This window comes from Desmodus rotundus, chromosome 12 (assembly GCF_022682495.2).
Source record: "Desmodus rotundus isolate HL8 chromosome 12, HLdesRot8A.1, whole genome shotgun sequence".
Taxonomy (NCBI): Eukaryota; Metazoa; Chordata; class Mammalia; order Chiroptera; family Phyllostomidae; genus Desmodus; species Desmodus rotundus.
Window position 1 is genome coordinate 78,446,658 of NC_071398.1, and position 25,984 is coordinate 78,472,641.

At 49.2% G+C, this 25,984-nt stretch overlaps 1 protein-coding gene across 2 annotated transcripts; it reads right to left on the reverse strand.

Annotated features, from left to right (window-relative positions):
- Positions 1-4,692: 4,692 nt before the first annotated feature.
- On the reverse strand, positions 4,693-25,719 carry SEMA4A (semaphorin 4A). Of its 2 annotated transcripts, XM_024571009.4 has the most exons (15): positions 25,512-25,719; positions 24,545-24,712; positions 22,675-22,835; positions 21,359-21,418; positions 21,018-21,116; positions 20,680-20,785; positions 19,759-19,875; positions 19,277-19,401; positions 18,948-19,114; positions 17,761-17,914; positions 10,840-11,020; positions 9,052-9,170; positions 8,801-8,958; positions 6,440-6,540; positions 4,693-6,050 (listed from the first exon to the last, which is right to left on the reverse strand). In XM_024571009.4, the coding sequence occupies exons 1-15, from the start codon at positions 25,567-25,569 to the stop codon at positions 5,458-5,460; spliced, it is 2,367 nt and encodes a 788-aa protein (XP_024426777.2). In that variant the 5' UTR covers positions 25,570-25,719; the 3' UTR covers positions 4,693-5,457. The 2 variants fall into 2 exon arrangements, with proteins under 2 accessions (XP_024426777.2, XP_045060630.2); XM_045204695.3 differs by lacking the exons at positions 21,359-21,418; positions 22,675-22,835; positions 24,545-24,712; positions 25,512-25,719 and having other exon boundaries at positions 20,680-20,831.
- Between the last annotated feature and the right edge of the window lie 265 nt (positions 25,720-25,984).

The window sequence follows — 25,984 nt, forward strand, 5'->3', positions numbered from 1 at the left end:
CAAATCTATCCTTCCCTCTGTTGAGACCGAAAATCTGGGAACCATCTTTGACTGTTCTCTTTTTCTCACACATACCATAGAATCCATCATCAAATACCATTAACATTATCTTAAAAATACGTCCAGCCTTGACCAGTGTGGCTCAGTTGGTTGGGTGTTGTCCCACAAGTGAAAGATGACCGGTTCAGTTCCTAGTCAGGGCACATGCCTGGGTTGCAGGATAGGTCCCCAGTCAGGGCATGTGCAGGAGGCAACCAATTGATGTTTCTCTTCCTCTCTACTTCTCTCTAAAAATAAATAAAATCTGCCCTGGCTGGTGTGGTTCAGTGGATTGAGTCCTGGCCTGAGAACCAAAAGGTTGCCAGTTCAGTTCCCAGTCAGGCACCTGCCTGGGTTGTGGGCCAGGTTCCCGGCTGCGGGCATGTGAGAGACAACCAATCGACGTACCTCTCTCACATCGGTGTTTCTCCTCCTCTCTTTCTCCCTTCCCTTCTCTCTAAAAATAAATAAATAAAATCTTTTAAAAAATAAATAAAATATTTAAAAATATATGTCCAGAGCTTCACCACTTCCTACCCCCTCCATACCACCAACCCTGGTCTCCACCACCATCATCTCTCACCTGGATTATTGCAGTAGCTTCCCACTGGTTTCTTAGCTTCGCCCTTGCTTCTGCTGCATTCTAATCACAATAAAGCAGCCAGAGTGATACTTTGAAACTCTAAGTCAGATCACATCCTTCTTCTGTTTAAATCCCCCAATGGCTGGTTCTCCATTTATGCAGAGTAAAAGCCAAAATCTTTGTCATGGCCCACGACTACCCCACATGCTCCCATCATCTTTCGCACGTCATCTACCGCTCTCACTCCTGCCCCAAGGCCTCTGCATTGGCAGCTGCTTGGTTCTGGGGACTCTTGCTGCAGGCAGACGCATAGCTCATATTTTCATTTATTTTGTTTCTTTGTTCAGTCCATTGTTCAAACTTTGCTTTATCAGTGAGACCTATTCTAAATTCCATGTTTCAAACTGTAGGCACCCCTCCTGCTCTCAATCTTCCAACTCAATTTTTTTCTCCATAGCACATCACCTTCTAACGCACCCCGCCTGTTTTACTCAGTTCAGCACATAATCCGTCTGCCACACTAGCATGCGTGCTCACGGCAGCAAGGACCGTGTCTTTTTGTTCGCTGATGTGCCCTCAGCACCTAACAGTGCCTGTCTCGTAGAAGATGGTCAGTTAATATTTGTTGAGTAAATGAATGGATTTCAGCTTTGAGGGAGTACTTATCATACACTAGGCACGTGAAAACACGGCGAAGCAGCAACCTTGTATAACAAAAGTTATACTGAGGTGTGCTTAGGGCACCAACTCTGATTGGGAGATTAGAGGAGAATCCACAAAGGATGATGGTCTAGGTGGCAGAAATAGCAAGCCCAAAGGAACCTCATTGTCAGTTCCTTTAGGCCGTGTGGTATTCATCTCTGTGTAACCAAGACCTGGAATAATGCTAGATACATAGTAAGGTTTCTAGGACATTGTATAGAGGGGCTCAGGAACTGCAAGCATTGCCAAGGTGTGTATGGAGGAGATGGAGGCAAGGCATGCTATCCCAAGGGGTTTTACTTTTTTATTTTGAATAATGAAAAGCCATTTGGAGTTTTCTCAGTAAGCTCCCCTTGGCCCTGACCAGAGAAGGTGCATGAATGGGAGTGGGAACGGTGGGGTTTGGCTATGGTTGTCTTAGTGAGGTGGCCTGAGCCTGATGGGACAAGAGAGATGCCCAGAAATGTCAGGGAGAGGGAGGAGGAGGAGATGGGACTGGTGGTCCACTAAATGTGAAGGGGGTGAGAGAAGAAATGTGGGATGAGCCCCACCCCGCTTCAGGGCAGTGTGATTGACTAGCATGGGGAACAGGGAGCCCTTGGAAGAAATGAAAAGCAATGGCCAGCAAGGTAGGAAGGTAGCAAAGAGCACTGAAACCAGAGGCCAAAGGAAAAGAGTGACCAGGAAAAATTGTCACCAATTTTAAAGCCCGCAGAGAGGTCACATGAGACTGACCAAGGTTTTCCTCTCATAAAAGGTAAGCACTTCCTAAGGCCTCCTTCTGCGACAGCAGAGTGCCCCACACTGAAGGCTGTGGAGACGAGGTTGTTATACCTCCTGTCCCCAGATTGCTAACAGTCTGGCAGGGGTTCTCTCTTCACATGTGCCATCCACTCTGTGTCTTACATTCATATATGGTTGGGTCTCAGTGCCTCATGAGTGCTACAGACAGTGAGTGCTAGGGAAATGAAATGTTAGAGAAGAGTAATCAGTCAGCACTGGGGCAGGCTGGGACGACGCCACAGAGGAAGCAGTCTCTAAATCATATCTGAGAGAGAAATGAGGAAAAAGTACATTCCAGAGCGATGCTGGGAGAAGGCAGAGAAGAGGAAGAGCTCTACACTGGGCAGTGAGAGATCCACAATGATTAAATCAGAAAGAGCTTACTTCCCTGGCCAGCATGGCTCAGCTGGTTGGGTGTCACCCTGAAAAGCAAAAGGTCACTGGTTCAATTACCAGTCAGGGCACATGCCTGGATTACAAGATCTGTCTCCATCGGGGCACTTGCAGAAGGCGGAAGACAACCAACCAGTGTTTCTCCTTCACGTTGATGTTTCTCTCCCTCCTTCTCTTTCTCCCTCCCTTCCGCTCTCTCTAAAATAAAGTAAAAAGATTTTTAAAGATTTTATTTATTCACTTTTAGAGAGAGGGGAAGGAAGAGAGAGAGGGAGAGAAACATCAATATGTGGTTGCCTCTCACACACCCCCTACAGGGGACCTGGCAAGCAACCCAGGCATGTGCCCTGACTGGGAATTGAACCAGCAACCCTTTGGTTTGCAAGCCAGCACACAGTCCGCTGAGCCACACCATCCAGGGTAAATTCTTTTTTTTAAAGAGCTTCCTGTGCATTCCTGCCTTCCAAGAGGTGAAGAAGTTAAGGTACAGACTGGGAAGGCTGTCTGTCTGAGTCTAGTGCCCCACGCTGCCCCGCTGCCCTTGGCTTCGAGGTCAGCAGGGGAGCCACTGGAGAGGAAGTCGGAAAGGATACTTGAAAAGTGAAGACCAGGCCTCAGGGTAAAATCTAGCAGGGGAGAAAGAAAGAACTAGAGGAGCCAAATAGCTCCAATAAAGGAGCCATAGCAGACAGTGTGGAAGAGAAATCTGCACACCCACGTTCACTGCAGCATATTCACAGCAGCAAAAACCTGAAACAACCCCAAAGCTCACCAGCAGATTAATGGATTTTAAAAATTGTGGTGAATATACAAGGGAAACCTCAAATTCAGCCTCAAAAGGCAACAAAATCCTGTCACATGCTACGACGTGGATAAACCTTGAGGACATTACGGTGAGTGAAATAGGCCAGTCACAGAAGGGCAAATAGGGTCTGATTGCACTTATATGGAGTACCTCAAGTAGTGCAACCATGGACAGAGCAGAGTGTTGGTTGTCAGGGGCTGGGAGGAAGGGGCCTGGGGAGCTGTTGTTTGGTGGACGCAGACTTTCAGCTCTGCAAGATGGAAAAGTTCCAGAGATTCATTCGACAACAATGTGGATGTAGTTAACGCTACTGAACTGTACACTTAAAGTGGTTAGGAGGATACATTTCATAGTAGGTGCTTTTTATCACAATTAAAAATTGAAAAAAACAAAAACAAAAGAAAGAACCATAGTAGAAGAGAGTTGTGAGGAGATTTGGGTGGCCGAGGTATGAAGTCTGCATAGAAGTCAAGGTCAGTTAGGGTTTATGGGTAACTGTGGAGAGTCATTTGAGCAGAGATGTGAGGGAGAAGTTAGATCACAGAGGATTAGAGAGGGTGAGGGTGACATTGGGAGCGGGGTAGGGCGAGGTGAGGTGGGGAGGCAGCCAGCACAGACCGTCTCTGGTGTTTGGTGGTACCAGGAAAGAGAGAGCAAGTAGGGGTGGAGGGCACAGATTCAATGATTGGAGTTGGGGAAGGTTATTGTTTTGTTTTTTTCCTACAGAGAACACCTGGCACAGCTGAGGGTGGGAGAGGGGAGAGTACGCTGAGGGAGTGGTAAAGCAAGGGGCAATGCTGGGAAAGCATTGCAGAGAAAGGGGAAAGGCGCTGGTAGCCGTGGTTGGGAGAGGGACGTGTGCCTGTGTGAAAGGAGGGTGAGGGGAGGTGGTGGGAGGTGGAGAGAGCCCTGTTTGTCAAATATTGGAAGGCTGTGGCCAGGATGGGGGCTGTTGCATGGCCTTTCTATAAATTCAGTCCACCAAGAGTTGAAACCAACAGCTGCAGTGGGGAAGGAGGGCAGAGTTGGAAATCACAAGGAATGTGGGAGAGCTAGGAACAGCAACTGCAGGGCTGCAGCAGGGACACCTACCAAATCATCGCCCAGAGATGGGTAAGGTGCTGCCTGGCCAGCAGACACAAGCTGAAGCTGGTCAGCGCAGAGCACTGGCCTGAAAGGCAAAGTCTGAGACACTCTCTAGCAACTGCCAGAGTGGAGGAAAGGGCTGTCGGGCTGGTTCTGGGTGGAGCTGGCAGGGCAGAAGAATTCTAGGGAACAATCAGCTCACAAACTTGGCCCTCCTCCCGCCGATGTCCTCCATGCCCGCTCCCCTTAAATCTTGCAGTCCTCTGCTGGAGAACTCTGCTCTGACAAAACAGCACCAGTCTTAAGCTTTGTCTTTTTAATAAAAAATAAACCATCTGTGACAAACAGTTTTCTGACTCCCAAAGCAATGGAAAGGGGAGAGGACAGAGGTCAAAGGGTCAGCCAGGGTAAAGGCATGAACAAGGCTCAGATTACCCCTGTCCTTCCAGTTGGGCCAGAAGGGATCACAACCTCCACCAACTGAAGCAAAAAGGAAGGTGGTCAGACTTCAGGAAAACCTCCCTGGGAGTCAGTGGTACACAGCTGATAATGGAAGCAGAAAAGGGAAGCTCCCTGCAGAGCCCTAAAGACCCCTGGGAGATGGGAATGTTGGTGTCCAAGGTGGTAGTTGCTATCAGAGTGGACTCTCCAGGAGCAGCGCACTATCTTATGGTTGTTTAGAAGTTTGGTGTTTATTACCATGGGGGTCCTGGTGCACTCAGTTTTAGGGTCTCCTGGAGCAGTGTGTTTCTGGAGGTCCAGGAATGGCCAGAACTGAAGGATCCTCGCTAGGTCTTATCATACATAGCCTCCGTCCAGGTCTGGAGCAGCTCCCTTTCAGAGCCCATGTGCTTGGTAGAAGGGCATCCCATAGGGCAGCCAGCCGCTGTGCCCAGGCCTGCTGAGTGCTATTGGTGGCACAGAGTAGCAGTGAAGCTACTCTCACTGGAGGAAGGTGATCTTTTGTGCTACTTCCACACTGGTCAGGTCTGCAGTGCTCCAGGCTTCCCAGTCAGCACGGCCAGGTGCCATGTCCTTCCCCACAGCCCCAGTGTGTGTCCAGAGTTTAAGCCACCTCAGTGCCCAGGTGGTTGTTGTCAGCATCCACATCACTGGCAGAGGTCCTGCGTTCCTTGGGAAATTGGAGGTGCTGCTCCCGGCTCAATGGAGCCTTCTCTCCAGGGGGCTTGGTCTCATAGCCCTGGACCTTGCCCCGGCCTCGGAGTGCCCCCAGTGGGGAGATGAGGAGGATGATGAGGGCTCCTGAAAGCACTAAGGCAAGCAGCACAGTGACGGTGAGGAAGTGGGGCCAGTAGGACCGCTGGGCAGCCATGGCAGCCCCGCCACCAATCCTGATCAGCGGGGCCTCCACTCGCTCTCTGGGAATGCCTGCAAGTTCAGGGTCAAGGGCCAGGGGATGATCCTGGTTGTCCACCCAGTACGAGACCACAGGGTATGAGAAGCCATTCTCAGTAGCCCAGCACTGGTAGAGACCCCCTACCCCATCCCGCAGTAGCAACAAGAGGGAGCCATTGCAGACCATGGAAGAGGCTTCTGGGACTGTTGCTGTCCCGTGACTCCAGCGGTAAGAGGCCAGTGCTGAGAGGTGGGGGCAGGGGAGCTCCAGGATAGAGTTGGGGACAGCCAGGACCTCTTTAACTGTAGATGAAGAAAAACGGGGAAAGGTTAAAGGATGTGGGAGAGAAGGAAGGCAGGACCCTACATTTAGACTCCTAGTGAACATCTCCAGTCTCCATTTCAACTCTCAAACTCAACTCTGACCCCTCCTCTATCTCCATTCTGGACCACAGACTAACTTCCAGCCCATCTGACTCCAACTCTGACACTAAAACCAACTTTACCCTCAATCTGGAATCCCACCTTAGAACTCCTACCCCTCTCCTGAAAGCCAGGACCCAAATCCACCCCAACTCTGGGTGTTCAGGTTTCAAGCCAGGCAGGTGCTGGGGGAAGAAATTGAGGCAAGAATGCCTACCCCTGCCCAGAAGCCTCCTGAGTTTTTGCACTTCCCTTGGTCCCACACTCACTGATTTGGGGGCGGCTCTGAGGCCGGAGGCTCCTGCCAATGGGGCCATTGGCACACGCCCACTGTGGGTTCCCTTTCTCCAGGTCCTGCCCCCAGGAGTCCCTGAGAAGGCAAGGAAATAAAAAATCATCCCTTCAAACAGACAAAAGTGGGAAGAGCAGGGAGGAAGCAGTGGGGAAGAAGGTGGGCAGAGTGGGCAGGGGGAATGGAGACGGGGTCACCAGGTAGAACAAAGAGGAGGAGAGATCCAGGATGCTGGGCCAGCTTCTAAAGTGCTGGGTGAAACCCCATCCGTGGAGGAGCTCACCAAAGGAGTAGGGATGTTGAAAGGAATGTTTCAGACTTCTGACCAAGATGGAGGCATAGGTAGACACACTGTGTGCCTCCTCGTACAACCAAAAGAAGGACAACAACAAATTTAAAAAGAAAAAACAACCAGAACTGACAGAAAATCCAACTGTATGTAAGTCTGACAACCAAGTAGTTAAAGAAAAAACATGCATCCAGACCAGTAGGAGGGGTGGAGACAGACAGTCAGGGGGAGAGGACTCGTGGCAAGGCAGTGGCTGGCGGATGAGGTGATCCTACATTCATGTGCAGATAAACTGGGAGGAACAACTGGGGAGCAAGACAGACCGTGCAACCCAGGGTTCCAGTGTGGGGAAATAAAGCCTCAAAACCTCTGACTAAAAAAACCTGTGGGGGTCGAGGAAGCAGGATAAACTCCCAGCTTCACAGGAGAGTTTGTTGGAGAGACCCTAGGGTTCTAGATCATACACAAACACACCCACCAGGGAATCAGCACCAGAAGGGCCCAATTTGCTTGTGGGTAGTAGTGGAAGTGACTGAAAGCTGGCAGAGAGCTGAACGAGAGGCATTGTCCCCTCTTGGATCCCTTCCCCACAATGCAGGGAGCAGGGAGTGGATTGCCCCACCCTGGTGAATACCTAAGGTTCCGCCCCTTACTACATAGCAGGTGCACCAAGACAAAAAAAAAATGGCCCAAATGAAAGAACAGATCAAAGCTCCAGAAAAAATACAACTAAGCAATAAAGAGACAGACAACCTATCAGACGCAGAGTTCAAAACAGTAGTAATCAGGATGCTCAGAAATGACTGAGTACGGTCGCAAAATAGAGGAAAAAGTGAAGGCTATGAAAAGTGAAATAAAGGAAAATGTACAGGGAACCAAGAGTGAAGGGAAGGAAACTGGGACTCAAATCAACGGTGTGGACCAGAAGGAAGAAAGAAACATTCAACCAGAGAAGAATGAAGAAAGAAGAATTCAAAAAAAAATGAGGAGCGGCTTAGGAACCTACAGGACAACTTTAAAAGTTCCAACATCCAAATCATAGGGGTGCCAGAAGGAGAAGAGGAAGACCAAGAAACTGAAAATTTATTTGAAACAATAATGAAGGAGAACTTCCCCAATCTGACAAAGGAAGTAGACTTCCCGGAAGTCCAGAAAGCTCAGAGAGACCCAAAGCACACACCAAGGAAGCACACACCAAGGCACATCATAATTACATTAGCCAAGATTAAAGAGAAGGAGAGAATCTTAAAAGCAGCAAGAGAAAAGGAGACAGTTACCTACAAAGGAGTTCCCACTAGACTATCAGCTGATTTCTCAAAAGAATTCTTGCAGGCAAGAAGGGGCTGGAAAGAAGTATTCAAAGTCATGAAAGGCAAGGACCTACATCCAAGATCACTCTATCCAGCAAAGCTATCATTTAGAATGGGAGGGCAGGTAAAGTGCTTCCCAGATAAGGTCAAGTTAAAGGAGTTCATCATCACCAAGCCCTTATTATATGAAATGTTAGAGGGACTTATCTAAGAAAAAAATCAAGAATATGAATAGTAAAATGGCAACAAATTCACAATCATCAACAACCGAACCTGAAAAAAACAAACAAACAAAAAAACTAAGCAAGCAACTAGAACAGGAACAGAATCACAGAAATGGAGATCACATGGAGGGTTATCAGCAAGGAAGGGAAGGGGGTGACTGAGGGGAAGGGTACAGGGAATTAGAAGTATAAATGGTAGGTACAGCATAGACAGGGGAGGTTAAGGAGGTTAGTATAGGAAATGTAGAAGCCAAAGAACTTATATGTACAACCCATGGATATGAACTAAATGGGGAAGAATGCGGGTAGGAGGGGGTGTGCAGGGCAGAGTGAATAAAGAGGGGGAAATGGGACAACTGTAATAGCATAATCAATAAAATATATTTTAAAAATAGTAATAATAATAAATAAATTTTAAAAAAGAAAGGAATGTTTCAGTAGCCCCTAGAGAAAGGAATTACAGGAGCAGAAGCCAGGTAGAAAGGGCCCTGGCAACATCCAGGACCGGCACTCACGGGATGGAAGTGGGCAGGAGGCGGCAGGTTCCAGACTTAGGGTCCCAGGCACAGTGCGGGTCCCGGGCAAGGACACAGTCCACACAGCTCCCATAGACACTACAGTTGGCTCGAGGAATCCTCAAGACACCTCCTGAAAATCCTGCAAATAGTGCACCCTGGAAGAGAGATGGAGAGTGTCGGGGCGCTCCCACCACACCCAGCAAGAACCCAGCACCCTAGGCCTGCTCCATTAGAAGGTCTCTTCTCACCTGGGTTGGGGCCAGCTCCAGGTTTCGAACAGGTTCAGGGTCAGGGAACAGCTGGATCTCCTCTACCAGATAAGCTCTGCTGTCCCCACTCACCACGGCCTTGTGCAGGAACCCTGTGGCTGCGGAGAGACAGAGAGCTGAAATCACCTCACCTCTTCCACAGACAGCTCCTTTCTGCCTCCCTGACTCCACACGGCCTCCCAGGGGTCAGGAAGTTCTTTCTGAAGTACCACACACACTGGATGCACATCTGTCAGACCGTTTTCTTCTGTGCCAGGGAGAGGGAGTGCTCTCGCAAATAGCCACCCCTCTGTCCTTCCTCTACACCACCTGATAAAACTCTGTCCCTGAAGGGACCGAGCTGTCCACATTCTCCGTGGACATGGGGCAGTGGAAAGGTGAGTACTCCTGTGGAAAATCCCATCACCAGCCTCCCTCACTTCCATCAAGTGTTTCTACTCAGAGCATTTCATTGAGTTCTATTCTGACTACCCTTTTAAAAATTTCACCCTGGCTGGTGTGGCTCTGTGGACTGAGCGCCGGCCTGCAAAGGTCAGGGTGCATGCCTGGGTTGCTGGCCAGATCCCCCTAGTTGGGGGCATGTGAGAGGCAGCTGATCGATATTTCTCTTCCACTCTTTCTTCCCTCCCTTACTCTCTCTCTAAAAATAAATAAAACATTACAAATTTTTTTCAGCCACCCTGACTGGCATTCCTGATCCCCACTCATGTTCAACTAGTTTTCTAATCTCATAACATCTGACATTATTGACTCGGTATGTGTAATGTCTATCTCCCTGCACTCCACAAGGACGAGTTTTCTGTCTCTTTTGTTCTCTACTGCATACCCTGTAAATGCACGGCTGATAGGGTGCCTAGTAACAGGTCCTAAAAGAACGAATGAACCTGGGAGGTTTCTTCCACTAAAGCTCAAAGTCATCCACCTCATCAGGCGCTCAATATATACCCTGGGCGACCTTCTACATTCTCCTGTGGCCCTCTCCTTCTTTCCACATGACTATTGCATCCACCCATCTCTCCTCAAACCTCCCACCTTTTCCACCCCTATTCCCAGCTCACAACCTGTGTTCTCCTACTTCATAAAGAACACAAAAGCCATCACATAAAAGCTCCTCCTACTTCCTGCCCACCCTCCAGGCTATACCCCTCCCCAGTCTTACCCCTCTTCTACTCCTGACTCCCACCCCTGCAGAGGTGCTGGCCCTCCTCTGTTCACAGCCAGTCCCTCCACCTGTGTCCTGGACTGTGGCGTCTTGCTCCCTCTGCAACTTCACCTGCCAATCATCCCCTTGCCTGCCCATCTCTCACCGTCTCCCCCTCTACTGGATCCTGACACTCTTTTCCATATTTAAAAAGAGAATACTAGCTGGACCCCATACTGTTCTCCGGTCACCCTCCTTCCTCCTCTCTTCCCCTCCTCAGCCAAGCCTCCTGAAGAAATGATCTCTGCACTTGCTGTGTCCAGCTCCCCTCTACACATTCACTCTTCACCTCTCTAACATGGCTTCCCCCAAAAGATAAACAGCTCTTGCTAAGGCCACCAAAGTCCTTCTGTGTGTCTTCCCAACCAGACTGAAGGCTCAGAAAAGGTAGTGACGGGCTGTTTTGTTTCCCCACTGTATTTTCAGAGCTTAGCAGGGTGCCAGGCACAGAGGCACATGGTAGGTGCTCAAAAACACTTGTTGAATAAATGCATGAGTAAATGAACTCAAAGATTTCCCTCCTCTGCTCTAGTTCCCTGAGGGATGTCCTGAAGTCCTTTACTCACTGGTACCCAGGTACATGACCACATGGCTCTTCCCATCCAGGCCCTTGATTGCCTCCACGGCAAGCCGTGTGTACTCCACACCGGACTTCACCAGCAGGGGCGTTCCCACCACCTGTTCATCCATCAGGAAGTGGTCCTTCATGAAGGTCAAGGCTTTATCGGAGGAGGGGCCCACCGAGCACTGAAGGGGAAGAAGGCAGACCAGGTCAGCTTTCCCCTTCCTGTAAGCTTGCCCATTGCCTCTTCCCTGCCTTCTTCCCCTCTGCTGATCTCCTTTGCCTCCCTCCTTGAAGGCAGCCCTCTTCTCCAGAGGGTGGTTAAAGTTCAGACTCTGGAGCTGCCCGGCTTTGACTTCCAGCCTCTGTGTGCCTGAGATTCCTTAACAGTGAAGTGGGCATATTACCAATACGTGATAGGCTTGCTGTGAGGGTGAACAGTAAAATACATGACAACTAGAACAGTGATTGGCATGAATTAAGGACTCAATAAATGTTAGCTATTCTGACTTTCCTTCTTCTCCTCGCCTTCATCAAGGATGCCTGGCGGCCAGCAGGAAGCAGGGTGAGGGCCCTTTGCAGGCCAGGGCCCTGTTTTACTCATGTATGTAGCCCCAGGCTTAGCGCTAACCAGGACATGGCACACAGTTGGTGCCCAATAAATGTTTACTGAGTCAGTGATTAAATGAAAGATGTCACATAAAGGAGTGGTGTGGCAGGGAGTGTTGCTCATCAAGGTTTTGCATGAACTTGCTGCATGACTCTGGGAGAGCTTCTTCTCCATTCCGGGCTTCCTTTTCTCATACATAGCAAGAGGGGTTGAACTGGCTGTTCTCTAAGGCCCTGCCAACACCAGCGTGCCGGGGCTCCTGGGACACCTGTCTTATGATCTTCAGTCAGGATCCTTGCCCTTCAGGCCCAAGAACACTGTCTTAGGGCCAGCCCCAACACTGTCACCTACAAGCTGTGTCCTCAGACAAGTCACCCCACCCCTATGAGCTTCAATTTCTTCACCTGTAAAGTGAGGTAATAACATCTATGTCTCATTTTTGGTGCCAGAATAAGCATATGCACCTGCTCTTGCTTCCTCCCAAAGGGATTTTTTTTGTAAGGCAAACCTACAGGGATGGGAGAACAGGAGAGGAGGCAAAAGCCCCACATTTTGGAAGCTGGAAAACAAGTGAACAAATAGTAAAACACTTAGCAGGAAAAATAGTCCTCTTAAGATGGCCCTGAGTTGCCCCAAACTATCTGATTCACAAGGCAGTTTCTAAAGTTCATGAATTAGTGGCCCGAGTCACCTCTGGAAGTGGGGTAAAAGGGGAGCTGAATAAAGAGAATTATTCGAAAAATAATCTCTGGCCAGTGTGGCTCAGAGGACTGAGTGCTGGCCTGTAAACCAGAAGGTTGCTGGTTTGATTCCTGGTCAGGGCACATGCCTGGGCTGCAGGCCAGGTCCTCAGCTGGGAGTGTGCGAGAGGCAACCAATCAGTGTCTCTCTTTACACACCAATGTTTCTCTCCCTTTCTCCCTCCCGTCCCCTCTCTCTGAAAAAGAGAAAAAGAAAAAGAAAGTCCGCTTAAAAAGCAGGCAGATCTCCTCCCAGCCCCATCCACCTGAGTGGTTATCCGCTCCATGCCCTGGCTCAGACTGGAGGTTTATTCCCTGGATGGAGGGCAGCAGGCACAGCTGGGGAGGGACACCACATGAAAGCGGGGGATTAAGGGTGGGTAGGCACAGTACAAGCTGAGACTTTTCCCCATACCCAGTCCTCTTCTGACACCTCTGACACCAGGAACCAGACCATCTCCCTCCAAGCAGAAGACTGGAAGAGTCTGCTCTGGGGACACTGACTAGAGGTCCCAGAGGAAAGACTTAAAGATACTAACATTGAAGGTCCCCCACAAAACAGCCCAGCTACACCATCCGCAGTAAAGCCACCATGGAGCTCCAGTGGCCAAGTCATAGCCATGGGCACAGAGTTTCCGAACAGCTTCCTGGTCCCCTGCTCTTAAATATGAGGAGATAGCCAAGGATTACCGCACATGTGAGTACATCCATGATCATGAAAGAGAACCAAACAAATAGGGAAAATGAACAACAACAACAAAAATCTAAGAGGCACAGAAGTGATTTGGAGAAAAGAAAACTTTGCACCCAAGTATCATTACTACCCTAAGAAAGATAAGTGAAGACAGTGTACCCATGAAACAAGAGCATAATGCTACAAAAAGAGGAGATCTTATGTCAAGAGGACAACGGGACTTCGCATATGTCCTTAGGGAAGAACACACTGTCATGAAGAAGCAGTCTTCCCCGCCCCGCTCACACTGCGATCCGATCAAGTCCTAGATCCCGTCACCAGTTTACAGAGAACGCTCGCATCCCACCGCTGAGATGCAAAATCATCAAGATCCAGACTGCGGAAAACGCTACATGACAAATAAACTTCAAGAGAAAAAAATGAAGCTAGAAAGGAAACATGTAGATTAAAAGAGACTTAAAAGAATAACAAATCCAAGCCCTGGTTGGTGTGGCTCAGTGGATTGAGCATGGGCTGTGAACCAGGGGGTCTCCGGTTTGATTCCTAGTCAGGGGACATGCCTGGGTTGTGAGCCAGGTCCCCAGGGGGGACCACACAAGAAGCAACCACACACTGATGTTTCTCTCCCTCTCTTTCTCCCTCCCTTCCCCTCTCTCTAGAAATAAATAAAATCTTTAAAAATATGTATATATTAAAAAAATTAAAAAATAACAAATCCAAATTTACAGATCTTATTTAGATTTTGACTCAAGTAAACAAACTGTATTTTAAAAACTCTTATGATATTTTATGAGGTTATTAGAAATTTGAAAATTAAATGCATATTATATTCAGGAGTTATTAATTTTTGCTATGATAATGGTACTATGGGTAGTTTTTAAAGCCCTCTATTTTGGAGATACATACTAAAATATTTATGGATGATGTAGTAGGTTGAATGATGCTCTGCCCCCCCCCCAAAAAAAAACATGTCCATCTAAAACCTGTGAATGTGATTGTCCAGGTCCAGCTCTTGGGTCACCCAGAGGTCACGTCTTCTCGATGTCCTCCTCCAACACTGTGATCATTGCTCACGCTTAAAGATGACCTATCCGTGGGATTCCTAGGTATCATTCATACACAGTGGAGGGCCACGCTGGCCAAAGGCGACTTTAGAGTGAAGGAAACACCTAGAACCTTACTGTGTTCCACTCTTTATCCTCGCACAACCTCTGCTTCTGCTTCTATCATGTCATCAATATTTAAGTATGAAGAAGAGACACCATCAGCTCCTGTAACTACTAGTTACATCTTAGTACACGGTGGTGCCGATGGCCTGAGTTGCCACTGCCTGAGGTATCAGGCTGAAGGAAAGTCTTCAGCATGGCAACAGGCCCTGGGTGGCCTGCCCCTGCTCCTCCCTCCAGTCTCATTCACAGTCAGATGGCAGGTGGAAGCAGACATCTCTGTAGCCACGGTCCACCAAGAAGTCTACCAAGATTGCCAGTTTGTCCACGTCTCCAGACCCAGCGATGCTGTGGAGCTCTCTGAGGAGCCCTAACCTGCAGGTCCTCTGTCATCTAGCTCTAGTAAACTGGTATCACAGAACATTGTAGGTCTGATCTCTTGCATGTCAATAACTTTTACAAAATCTGATAAAATGGTTGCTTCTTATCCAAGAGAACAAATGTTGTCTTCCAAGAAGTACACAGGTCAAATAAAGATGTGAAATTAAAATACGTGTCAAAATTACATGTTTAAATATTCATACACTGCCCCAAATCACCTATTTCTAAAATCTCTGTATACTAACAAATAAATAAATGTCTAAGCTTTTTGCCAAATAAATAAGTAAATAAATGAGTAAAATAAAACCTATATGATTTTATTTGCAAAAAGGGTCTTTGTAGATGTAATTTAAAATCTCAAGATGACCTCATTCTGGACTATGATGAGCTCTAAGTCAAGTGACAAGGGTCCTTATAAGAGATGTGGAGGAAACACACAGAGAAGAAGGCGAAGTGCTGACAGAGGCAGAGACTGGGGTGATGAGCCTGCAAACCAAGGAGCACCAAGCAGCCTGCCTCCAGGAGGTAGGAGAGAGGCAGGACACAAATCCTCCCTCAGAGCCTGCAGGAGGAACAAACCTTGCTGACCCTTTGCTTTTGAACTCCTGCCTCCAGAACTGTAAGAGAGAACAAGTTTTTGCTGTGTGGCCACAGGAGACTACAGTGAAATGACACGATGTCCAGAATTTGCTTCAAAATAATAACGGAGAAAGTGGGTGAAACAAGTTTAATTGGCTATGAGTTGAAGCTGACTGACGGGTGTATGGAGGTCTAATATACTATTCTGTCTACTTTGGACATCTTTGAACTGCTCCATAATACAAACTTTTTATGAAAGAGACATTAAAGCTCAAAAAATCTAGGAAATTATATATTGTAGCCAAAATAAAAAATCTGATAGAAGGATCAGAAGATAAAATTGAGATGCTCTCCCAAGAAGTAGAACAAAATTAAAGCCTTAGAAAATAGGAAAGGGCTTTAAAAGTTAGAGGGCCATCCAGGAGGTCCAGAAAGAAGAGAAAAAACATTCTGCCATTAGAATGGCGCTCCATGAGGGAAGGGACTTGTTTTATTCACTGCTCTATCCTCAGTGCCCAGACCAGTAAGTGGCCTCAAAAAATATTTGTTGGATGAAATAGGAGGAAGTAGTTCAAGAAAACTTCTTAGAACTGAAGGAACTAAATTTCCAGTCTGAAGGGGCAAATTGAATGTCCAGCACAATAAGTGAACAGAGACTCACCAAAGTGCAATAGTGTGAAATTTCAGAACAGCCAGACACCAAAAAAAAAAAAAAAAAAAAAGGCCCTAGACTTCTGTGGGAGAAAACCAGGTGACATCCAAAGAGTAAGGGACCAGAATAGCATTGGACTTCTCAACAGCAGCACCGGAAACCAGAAGATAATAGAGCATGCCTTCAAAGTTTTGTTTGTTTGTTTGTTTAAAATTTTATTTATTTATTTGTAGAGAGAGGGGAAGGGAGGGAGAAAGACAGGGAGAGAAACATCAATGTGTGGTTGCCTCTCACATGCCCCCCACGGGGGGCCTGGTCTACAACCCAGGCATGTGTCTTGACCAGGAATCAAACTGGAGAACTTTCAGTTTGTGGGATGATGCCCAACCCACTGAACCACACCAGTAAGGGCAAGCCTTCAAACATTTTTAAGGAAGATGATTTCTAGTCTAGAATAATACTTTCCCCAAATGTGAAAGTATTATAGAATAAAGACATTTTCAGACATTCAAGTTCTCAAAAGATTTTACCACCAAGTATCTCTACCTAGGAATCTACAGAGGCTATCCTCCACTAAAAAAAGAAAAAAAGAAGAAGTCATGAGGTGCAAGAAACACGAGATCAGCACAAGAAAGAGGCAAAGGGAATGCCCATTATGATGAGAAAGGGAGATTCCACAGTGGCAGCTGAGCACGGATGTAGAGGCCCCTCCCCCCACCCCCGCCCCCAGCCCCATCTAGGCTGCAGGAGACTGGAAGGGATTCCAGGAAGATGGAATTATCTTTAGAAGAGATTCAGGTAATCTGGTAAGAGTTTGGGGTTGGCTGCTCTGTCTGTGGAGTAGCCACTCTCTGTCTCACTGTTTCACTAATAAGCTCTCTTTCACTAAAAAAGAAAAGAAAACATTTAGGGTTAAATTAAAGATAAGAGCTTAGAATACAAAGCGAGCAAAGAAACATCAACATAATTACTAACCCCAGGGAAAATAAAAATTTATGCAAAAGGAAAAGTAATCATGGCTTCACTACTTGGCTGATCTGTGAATAATAAGACTCATAATATAAATATTGATCTAACAAAATTACTATAAAGCTGTGCTGGGTGGGTGCACTAGTATGTTGGTAAGGCCGCTTTGGAGTGAAGGGTTGGAGGAAGCCCTGATTTGCAGTGTTTGCTGAATTCCATGGTTTATGCTCTCACATGGTCAATTTCAAGTTACAAATGTAATGTTACTGGACATGAATTTGGAAAGATGTGCAAAGAGTTCTTGCTAGTTGCTGTAAGCCAGCTCTAGCATACCACTGGGTGGGGGAACACAGTTAAATCCTTGCCTTCCAGAATGGGAATTCAGTAGATACTGCCTGAAAATGAAACATCAAGATGTAACAATAGCCCTGGCTGGTGTGGCTCAGTGGACTGAGGACCCTACTATGAAGCAAAAGGTTGCTGGTTCGATTCCCAGTCAGGGCACATGCCTGGGATGTGGGCCAGGTCCCTACTAGGGGGTACATGAGTGGCAACCACACATTGATGTTTCCCTCCCTCCCTTCCCTTCTCTCTAAAAGTAAATAAAATCTTTTTTTTAAATAAATAAATAAAAAGATGTAACAATAAACGTATATTATTTAGGATTGCTAAAAGAACTGAAGCTGGTTCTCTCTAGAAAGGGAAAAGTGGAGGGTAGGGAATAGGGCTGTTCTTATTGTAACCAACAATGTAAATCTGTATGGTTCTTTAAACGGTGTACATATACAACTCTGATCGAAAAACAAAAGTGAAATAACAAACGCAGGTGAAGATGTCCAGTACAGTCCTTGGCACAGCCCACACCCCCTTGTTTCCACAGTGAGATACCCAGGTGTTTTGTGTGTACTTAGCTGGGGTGGAAGGGGCTGCTGTATGTGTAGGATGGGGCCGGACACCTGTGGAATGTGGGTAGCTGGACCAGATGTGTATCTGAGCAGATGGGACTGGTGGTGGTGGAGGGGAGCATTAACATTACTGGGCATTTATTGTGCCACGATAAGTATTTTGATAAATGCATCATGTGTGTGTCTCTGTGGGGGAGGAAGGGCTTTGCTCAATGTGGGGGGTGGTACTCACACTGCCTGGACGAGGACTGATATCATCAGGGACCCCACGAGTAGTCCACCGTGAAGTCTCTTTGTTCAGCTCCTTGTAGTTTCCCTCAAAGACACGCTTGATGTCCTTGAGAGAGAAGGCACAGACAGCGGAGCTCCTGGTCCCTCCAATCTGCCTGGAGACAGCCAGCAGGGGCAATGTGATCTCCTTCACTATATCAGGAAGCTACTCCTCTAGCCCTGGCCCACCCTTGGTGAAAAACCCCAGGAGGGCAGGAATGTGGAGGGCTGGGCCAGCCTCCAGCTGCCTCTCCTTCCTCTAGCTGTGGTGGTTGGGGCTAGGAGGGCCCGGGACTGGCCCACCTTAGAGTCTGAAGTGTGATTATATTTAAAAGAGAATTAACTGGGGCTCAGGCCCCGAGGTTATAGCTATGGGAGGGGCAGTGTACCAGTTCCTGGCAGCCTCCAGAAGAAGCCCTCCTGCTTTAGGTCCCATGGATCCCTGGTCCTCAGAGAATGAACCAGAGCCTGACTACAAGAGTATTTTTAATTCCTTCAGCCCTGGCCTGTGGAGACAGGTGTGCCTTCCCTGTTCTCTTTAACCTGAGCTCTGGACACCGTAGATACCAGACCCTGCTTACACCAGGTCTTTGGGCTGACACACTTTCAGCATGTGTCTAACACGCCGTGGGCCAGACCACAGCAAATCAGTTAGCCTTTCTCAGCCTCCAAGTAATGACTATACTTTTTATCTTACGATGCTGATGGTGTTTCCCTCCTTGCTCTGGCCATTAGGAAGTAAGTTCAGAGCTAAATAAGTGGCCGGCATCCAGGGACTGTGTAAGTGACAAGCATTTGTAATGTGTTGATAGTATCCTTGGCTTCTCTTATACCTCTTTTATTCCCATTTCTTTATTGGTATTATTTTATTTTGTTTTTTTTTGTTTTAAAAATGGTTGTGTTTTGTAAGCTGCCTCCTATCCTTTTTGGAACCAGGCAGGATATAAACTATTAAGAACTTCTGAGCTTTATTTTTCCCAGCTATATGAGGAGCATAAATCAAATTCCTGGGAGGTGGTGACGATCTGTGCTCCACTCACATCATTTCCTACCCCCCCCCCCCCCCCCCCCCCGTGGCGAGCCAGGGCAGCGACAGGTGCTGGTCTCAGATCCCGCTTTCAGCCCCCAAGTCCCCGCCCAGGGGCTCACCACTGAGAGGTAAAGACTGCGTAGACGTGGGGATCGGTGGAGTCCGGCAGCATGACGGCGTGGCGGATGACGTTGAAGGGCAGCTGACCACGCTGGGAGCATAGCAACTGGGCCTTTAGAAAGGTGGTCCACTTCTTCTGCAGAAGCTTTTCACCGCCCTTGTCATTCTAGGAACGAGGCCGAGTCAGCGGCTTGTTCTACTCCAGGTGTCCCCGCCCCCTAACCCGCCTTTTCCTCTCCCATTGGGCTCTAGGCTCTCAGCCCCGCCTCTGCCATCTCCCTATTGGCTCCTCCACGGTCACCCCCGCCTCCCCCCACAGGCGACCTACCTTGCAGACTCTGGCCACCCTGGAGGTGTGGAGCTTGTCAAAGAACTCAAATTCGCTGGCTGTCTCCTCAAAGAAGAAGTAGACGACCTGAGTAGAAGGGATGGCTGCCACAAAGGAGGCGTCCGCTGCGGCGGGGTTTGGGGGGGAGGCAGATAGGCTTAAGGATTGAGCACCTGGATGCCCTGGGTTTCCCTTGGTGAAAACCCTTGAGTTGGCTATGGAGGCCAAGAGACACAATGTGTCGGGTCCCACAGCTGATCGAGGGTAGCCGTGGGGGGAAAGGGACTGGTACTTCTTTAAGTAAGACGAAACCTTCATGAGAACGGGAGCTTTTTCTCCTTCCCTGCTCTACCCCCACCAACTAACAGCACTGCCTTGAACGCAGTTTGCCTGCAGTACATGAGAGTTGAATTGCCAGGTCTCCGGGACACGAGGGAAGAGAAGAGGGCCAGACCTGTGCTGGGTGGGGCTCAAGTTCTTACATTGCAGCCAGCGGAGGAAATTGTCCGTCTTGAGGACAGGCTGGGATCCTAGCGTGCGGATCAGGATGGACTCACTGCCCAGGAAGTTGTTCATGGTGCCAGAATAGAGCATCCCGTCTGATGGGGAAGGAGTCGTAGACTTAATCAGTTGGAAGGTGCCCTGCCCCCTCAGACCTGCCTGTCTGGGGCCAGCATTCACATCAGTCTCATTTGTTCTACATCTTCCTGTGGACCCTCAAAGCCCAGCTCACAGTCCCCACTGAGCACCATTTTTAGGTCCTTCTGCCCATAGGAAATGGCCAACCCTCCTGGCCTGTGCTTGGGCACTTTCCCAGTCTTTTTCTGGCTACTCTCCTGCACACCCAGCTGAACCACTTGCCAAGAAGAATCACTCACTGTTCCCAGAAGGTGGCTGTGTTTTCTGCTTCCACACTTTGGGTCCCACCCTTCTCTTCCTGGAACACCTTCCCCGCCCATCTACCTATCTTTCAAGGCCCCACTCAAAAGCCAAAGGCCACCTCCTCCAAGAAGCCTGGATGGCAAGTCTGTCATGGTTTGTGTCTGGGAGGGCACAGGGCTGTGATTTCTTCTCTGTAACCCCTATGAGTTGTTAGCACAATGCCTGGCATGCCTCAGGAAGTGTTCACATAGTGCCTCTTTGTTGAACAATTGAATGAATCTTTTCCTGACCCTCCTGACTCTATGAGTCTCTCCACAGCCATTTCTCTTCACCTACTTTGCAGCAGCTTCAGCAGGAGCTGGTGGTTGGGGTGCCTGATTCTCCTTCTGATCTTGTGCTCTGAGGCCCCTGGCTTTCCCTCCCTCAGTCCCCCTGCCTTTCAGAAAACTGTCAGATCCCATATGTCACAGAGTGACCTGGGAAAGCAGATGTTGAGATGGACCAGGGAACCTGATACTTACCTACCAAGACAGCCGTGTGCTTATGGGAAGGGCCAAAGGGGCTTTGGCCTTTCCCCTCCATAACCTTGTCCTCCAAGATTGGCAACAGGTAGGAGTTTTGGAGTTCCTATGGCAGGGAGAGGATGGGAGGCTAGAATGCCAGAGTCTCATGTCTGGAAAACAAGGGGTATTGAGGGAGGAAGGGAAAGGGACATAGAAGGAAATTGGTCTGGGGCCAGGAAGCTCAAAAGGGTTCTGCATCTGAAAGACCAGAGGTTTCCAGAGCTGCAGAAGATGGGCTGGGGGTCAACATGAAGAGGGAGGCTGGGGGCCTGACAGCAGGGTGCCAGGTAACTCACAATGAAGGTACAGGCAGGGCTGAAGGCGAAGGTGCCGCAGGCATAGAGGTGGGTGGCATTGAGAGATACCAGGACACGAATATAGTTGAAACACTGTGTCTGAAAGAGAAAGAGAATTCAGGCCTCCAGGTCACTTGCCCCAAACTCCTGTGCCCCCAAACTCCAATGCTCCCTTACTTCCTAGTGGGGAGAAGAGCTAGGCAATGCCAAGGCTGTCTGCATATGTCGTCATAGAACATGATGCAGGCAATAATCATGCGGCTGCTTGCCTCACTGGAGGTGATGGTCTGGGGACACCAGGGTTCTCTACTCAGGGCCCTTATATCCCCACCTCTGCTTACCTCATTGCTCTTCTTAAAGGCACATTCATTCTTTTTTTTGTCACTGGCCGGCCAGAATATCTGAAGGGGGAAGTAGGAGGAGGGAAATGAAAGGATATGAGGTATTCAGCTCTAGGTTTGACTTGCCACCCCCTCCTTGGCTCTGGTGTGACATCACCAGCATGCATGGTGGTTAGTGACCTACCAATGGGCTATAATAACATCAGTTGGTAACCAAAACTATGCCTTTGATGATACTGTCATTCATTAGGATCAGCTCCATGCCAGAACATGGCCTATAGAATCAGACCTGAGTTTCAGTCTAGGCTCAGACATTTACCAATTACGTGGTCTTGGTCAATGCCACAGGCTTCTGGAGGCACAACTAGGCGGCATACATACAGCACCTACGGCAATGTGCGGCATACAGAGCAGCAGTTGTCAGGCCACACGTTTCCTACGGAACCGGTTAAACACCGGTTCTTGCGCCACACCTCAGAGAACACGCATCTGTAACTAGTATCCATGTGTGCGGGGCCCACGGACCGCACTGATGAACACGGACTGTGGAGACGCTCCCTCCCTCCCCTTTTTCCTTCTCCCTTTCTCCCTCACATTGCTGCCATTAGCCGGGTGACTAAAATTTAGTGAAGCTTCAGTGATTTCTACCAGTGGGTGGATATCACATTATTGATACAATTTGAGTCAATGTTTCTCTCATGTGTCAATGTTTTCCATCTCAGCCATTTTAGCAATTAACATTATTCAACCAGTAATCAAGATACCAATGAACAGTGAGGCCCCTATAGTGTTTCTGGTCTGTGACACGAACCAGATACACATAAAAAGAGTTGCTGATTATTGCTGAAGGCAGTTGACCCTTGAACAACATGGGGGTTAGGGGCACCAACCCCTCTGCACAGTGAAAAATCCACATATAAGTTTTGACTCCCCCAAACTTCACTATAGTTGTCCCTTAGTATCCACGGGGCACTGGCTCCAGGACTCCCGTGGACGCTCAGGTCCCTACATACAGTAAAGAGGGGCAGGACAGCGCATACCGTCCTCCTTCTGCATCCAGGGTCCCCAACTACAGACTGAAAATGCTGGTTGAATTCGCAGATGGGGAAGTCTGGGATACAAAGGGCCAGCTGTATATTTATTGAAAAAAATCTGCATAAGAGGGGACCCACTTAGTCCAAGCCCATGTTGTTCAAAGGTCAACTGCATAGATAACAGAAATTGGGCAATTATTCCCCCATAGGCTGCTCAGGCACAGGATGCTGCTGGCCCCCTCCTTGCTTTCAGCCCGTGCCCTTTATCCCTGGCCTCCTCACCATGCTCTTTAGCTTTGGCACACCTGGATCCTGGATATTCAAGGCCAGAATGGCTTCTCGGGCCCCCACATAGAGAGTGCCTCCATCACCACTCAAGAGCAGAGTGTCAAAATCCTGGAGGTTCTTCTGGTGGAAGAGGCTGAGAGCCCTGCGTCCATCCCCTGTTGGGAGGTGGTGAGAAGGTGTGAGTGAGGAGGAGCTGGTGGGAAGGCAGCTGATTACTGAGATAAAAGTGGGGAAAGGGAAAGGGTTGGCAGAGTGTGCTCCCCAGGCCCTGGCAGCTGGACCCATTCTTCTTCAGCAAGGCACCCCTTCACTCCCACCCTTGTGTGTTGAGCCCACAGAAGAGAAGAGAGGCAGCCACAGCCTGGGGCCAGGGGAAGGTGGACCATACCCAAGAGACAGATGAAGGAACAGGATATAAAGGGAGGCACAAGGAATGCTCTTCCAGGCATGGGGGTTGCGGTAGGGGAAGAAATGGTGGTCCTCCCTGGCAGGGGGAGCGGAAGGCTTATAGACAGATAGGAAGGTGTTGGCAGCCACAGGCAGGACAGCTAGACACAGGCAAAACTGTGTCAGAGTAGCTGTGGGTTGTAGGGTCCCTCACCAACCCCACTTCCTTCCTCTCCTCTACGGCAGGAAATTTCCACCTCTAGAATCACTGCCATAGGCTGAACAGAAAGAAAAGATCTTTCTTCAAAGGACCCATGGGCATGCCTGGATGTCACCTGGACAGGACACATGAGCCTAGGTGGCTCGTCCAGGTCCTCTTCATCACCTTGGTGCGGTGATGGGGTATGTGTGTTTTCCTGCCCCACTGGCCATCAGCGAGGGGGAAGGAGCTCCTCAAGCCCTCTCTCATGGGCACACTTGCACGTTTGCACTAGTTAGAGGACTGATAGCTAATTGTTACCTTTGAAGTCTCAGAGAGTTAGACAAGACCAACAGGAGGAGTTGGGGGAGAGTGTGTGGCAAAGCATTGGAAGGGCCGGCCTCCTCCATAACTGTGTAAACCCCTCCGTTATGGAAGGACCACCCTGTAGCATGCCTGTCTGATTGCTCATTGGCTTCCCCTCAGGACTACGAGCACCTGGAGCACAGGAGCTGGGTCTTGATTACGTTGGTAATCTCAGCACCCAACACGGAGCAGACCTCTCCATCAATGGGCAACATGCATTTCCTTTACCACAGTGCCCCAGAAAGATGCTAAGTGCCCCAGATCCCCTGCCCCTACTACTCCCACAGGGTCCATGTCCTTCCTTGAATCTTCTCCCTGGAGGTGAGAGGGCCAGCAGTCCCGCAGCCTCAGTAAGAAAGCAGCTGAACTGTGCCCACAGGGTCCTGGGGCCTACAACCCATTGGGCCACCCTAAGTTCTCATATCCCTGGTGTCCATGGTGTCCATGGTACTAGACAGCACAGTCCAGCATAATCTCTGTGGTCATAGCCCTGAGTGTCCTGAGTCGCCAGGTCCACACATGATCTTCTAGCATGGGCCTTGGCTTTGGGGGCACCTAGGGGCATGAAAGCAGTTTCAGGTTTGAGGTGCCCAGCGTGACGTTGGTGACATTTAATGAGAGAAAGAAAACCCACCAATTTTGGAGAACCAGAAGGAGTGATGCCCCTGGCCCCTCTTGACTCTTTCCTTAATCTTCACCCCAAGTGGTTTCATCTCTCACTTCTCTCTGTCTCAGTCTGAACTTCTATTTCTGTCTGTCTGTCTGTCTCTCTCCAAGGCCGTCTATCTTTCCTTAACATATCTGTTTCTCCAAGTCTGTTTTTCTCCCCCTTTCCTCATTCTTCTCTCCTTCCTCCACACCCCTCCAGCTCGCTGTCGCCATCCCCGCACTTCCTGGCCATCAAACACTTACCTGCGTAGTATCTGACCCTGGGCACGGGCCCCTGCCCGCCACCCCCCGTTGTCGCTGTCGGCAGCAGCAGGAGGAGCACTTGGAAGAGGAAAAGGCCGAGAAGGCTCCATGGGTCCAAGCCCAGGGCTGGTAGGGCCATGCTCAGCCAGAGGCTGTCACCAGATGGCTCTGAGAAAACAGGCACAGGGGCACTCTCTGAGTTAACAGTCTTTACCACATCCCCCCACTAGGGACCAATCAGAGAGCCCCAGGCAGCAGAAGTACGAAAGGCGAGAGTGTTAGGGAAGGGTACAGTTTCCTCTCCAGAGGGCTCTGGGGAGTCTCACTTCCATCATCCTCACAGGCCTCAGCCTGCTGCCTCACTCTCCCCTCTGGGTAAGAGTCTGGCTGTTCCCCATCCTGCCCTTCTGATCTCTTTTCACCAATAGCCCAGCTCTGCCTTTTCTCACCTTACTCTCAGGGAAGTCCTACTTGCTATCTACTCTTTGTCTGCCTTCTTTCCATCGCCAAGAGCCCAAACCATTGCCTGGCCCCAGGCAGGAGATTTTCTGGGAAACATATTCCTATGCTCAAAATATGAATTCCTCAGACCTGACTGTCCTGGCTCTTTCAGATCTGTTGGTGCCCTGTCTCTCAAGTTTACCCCTCTCCTGTGATGACCCAAGCAGGCATAGGTCTGAATCAGCTGCTCTGACCTTGCCCCACCCCCAGCTGGGCTTGGATCTTTGATGCTCAGGCCTACCCAGCCTTCTTCTTGTAGGGGGGCAATAAGAGTACAGCCCACCAAGCCTGGCTGAGAGCATTGCCTGGGAAGTGGCCCAGTGCAGACAGTGGCTAGCTGTCTCCCAGCCTCTCCAGCTGCCCACCCTCTCCCTGGACTCTGCTGCTGCTGTCTGTCTCCTCAGGTCTCCGCATAAACTTCTCCCCAGGACCGCCGACCCCTAGCCACCCGTCTTATCTCACCTACCCTTGAGCCAGCCACAGTGTAGAACCCAGGTGTCTGGACTCTCGGGTGGAGGTGCCATCCAAGAGCAAGAAGGTGAGTGGGGGTTCCAGGCCCCAGAGGCAGGAGACAGAGGCTCAGCCCGGCTGGGCCAGGAGTGAGACCCTCCAGCTACCCATCTTGCCAAAGCTAGCACTGGGAGTTCTGGGCAAGGGAAACCAGAATTTCCACCTCTCGAGTTGTGACAGATCCCAGGCTTGGGCGGAAGTTGGTAAATTGGGAGGGGAATAAAAGAAGACACACCTCTCTCTCTTTCCCCCTCCTTTCGCCTCTGCCTATCTAGAGAGTTCAAAAGGTGTGAAGGTTTCTAAATCATTGCAGCCATTTTCTTGTCCCTCTATTATGTCACATGTAGTCTAGCCAGCCTAGTAGTGGTTTCTCCTCTTGCTCAAGATTTCCCAGACAGGAGAGCCACACTCTGTTTCATTTTCCTTTTT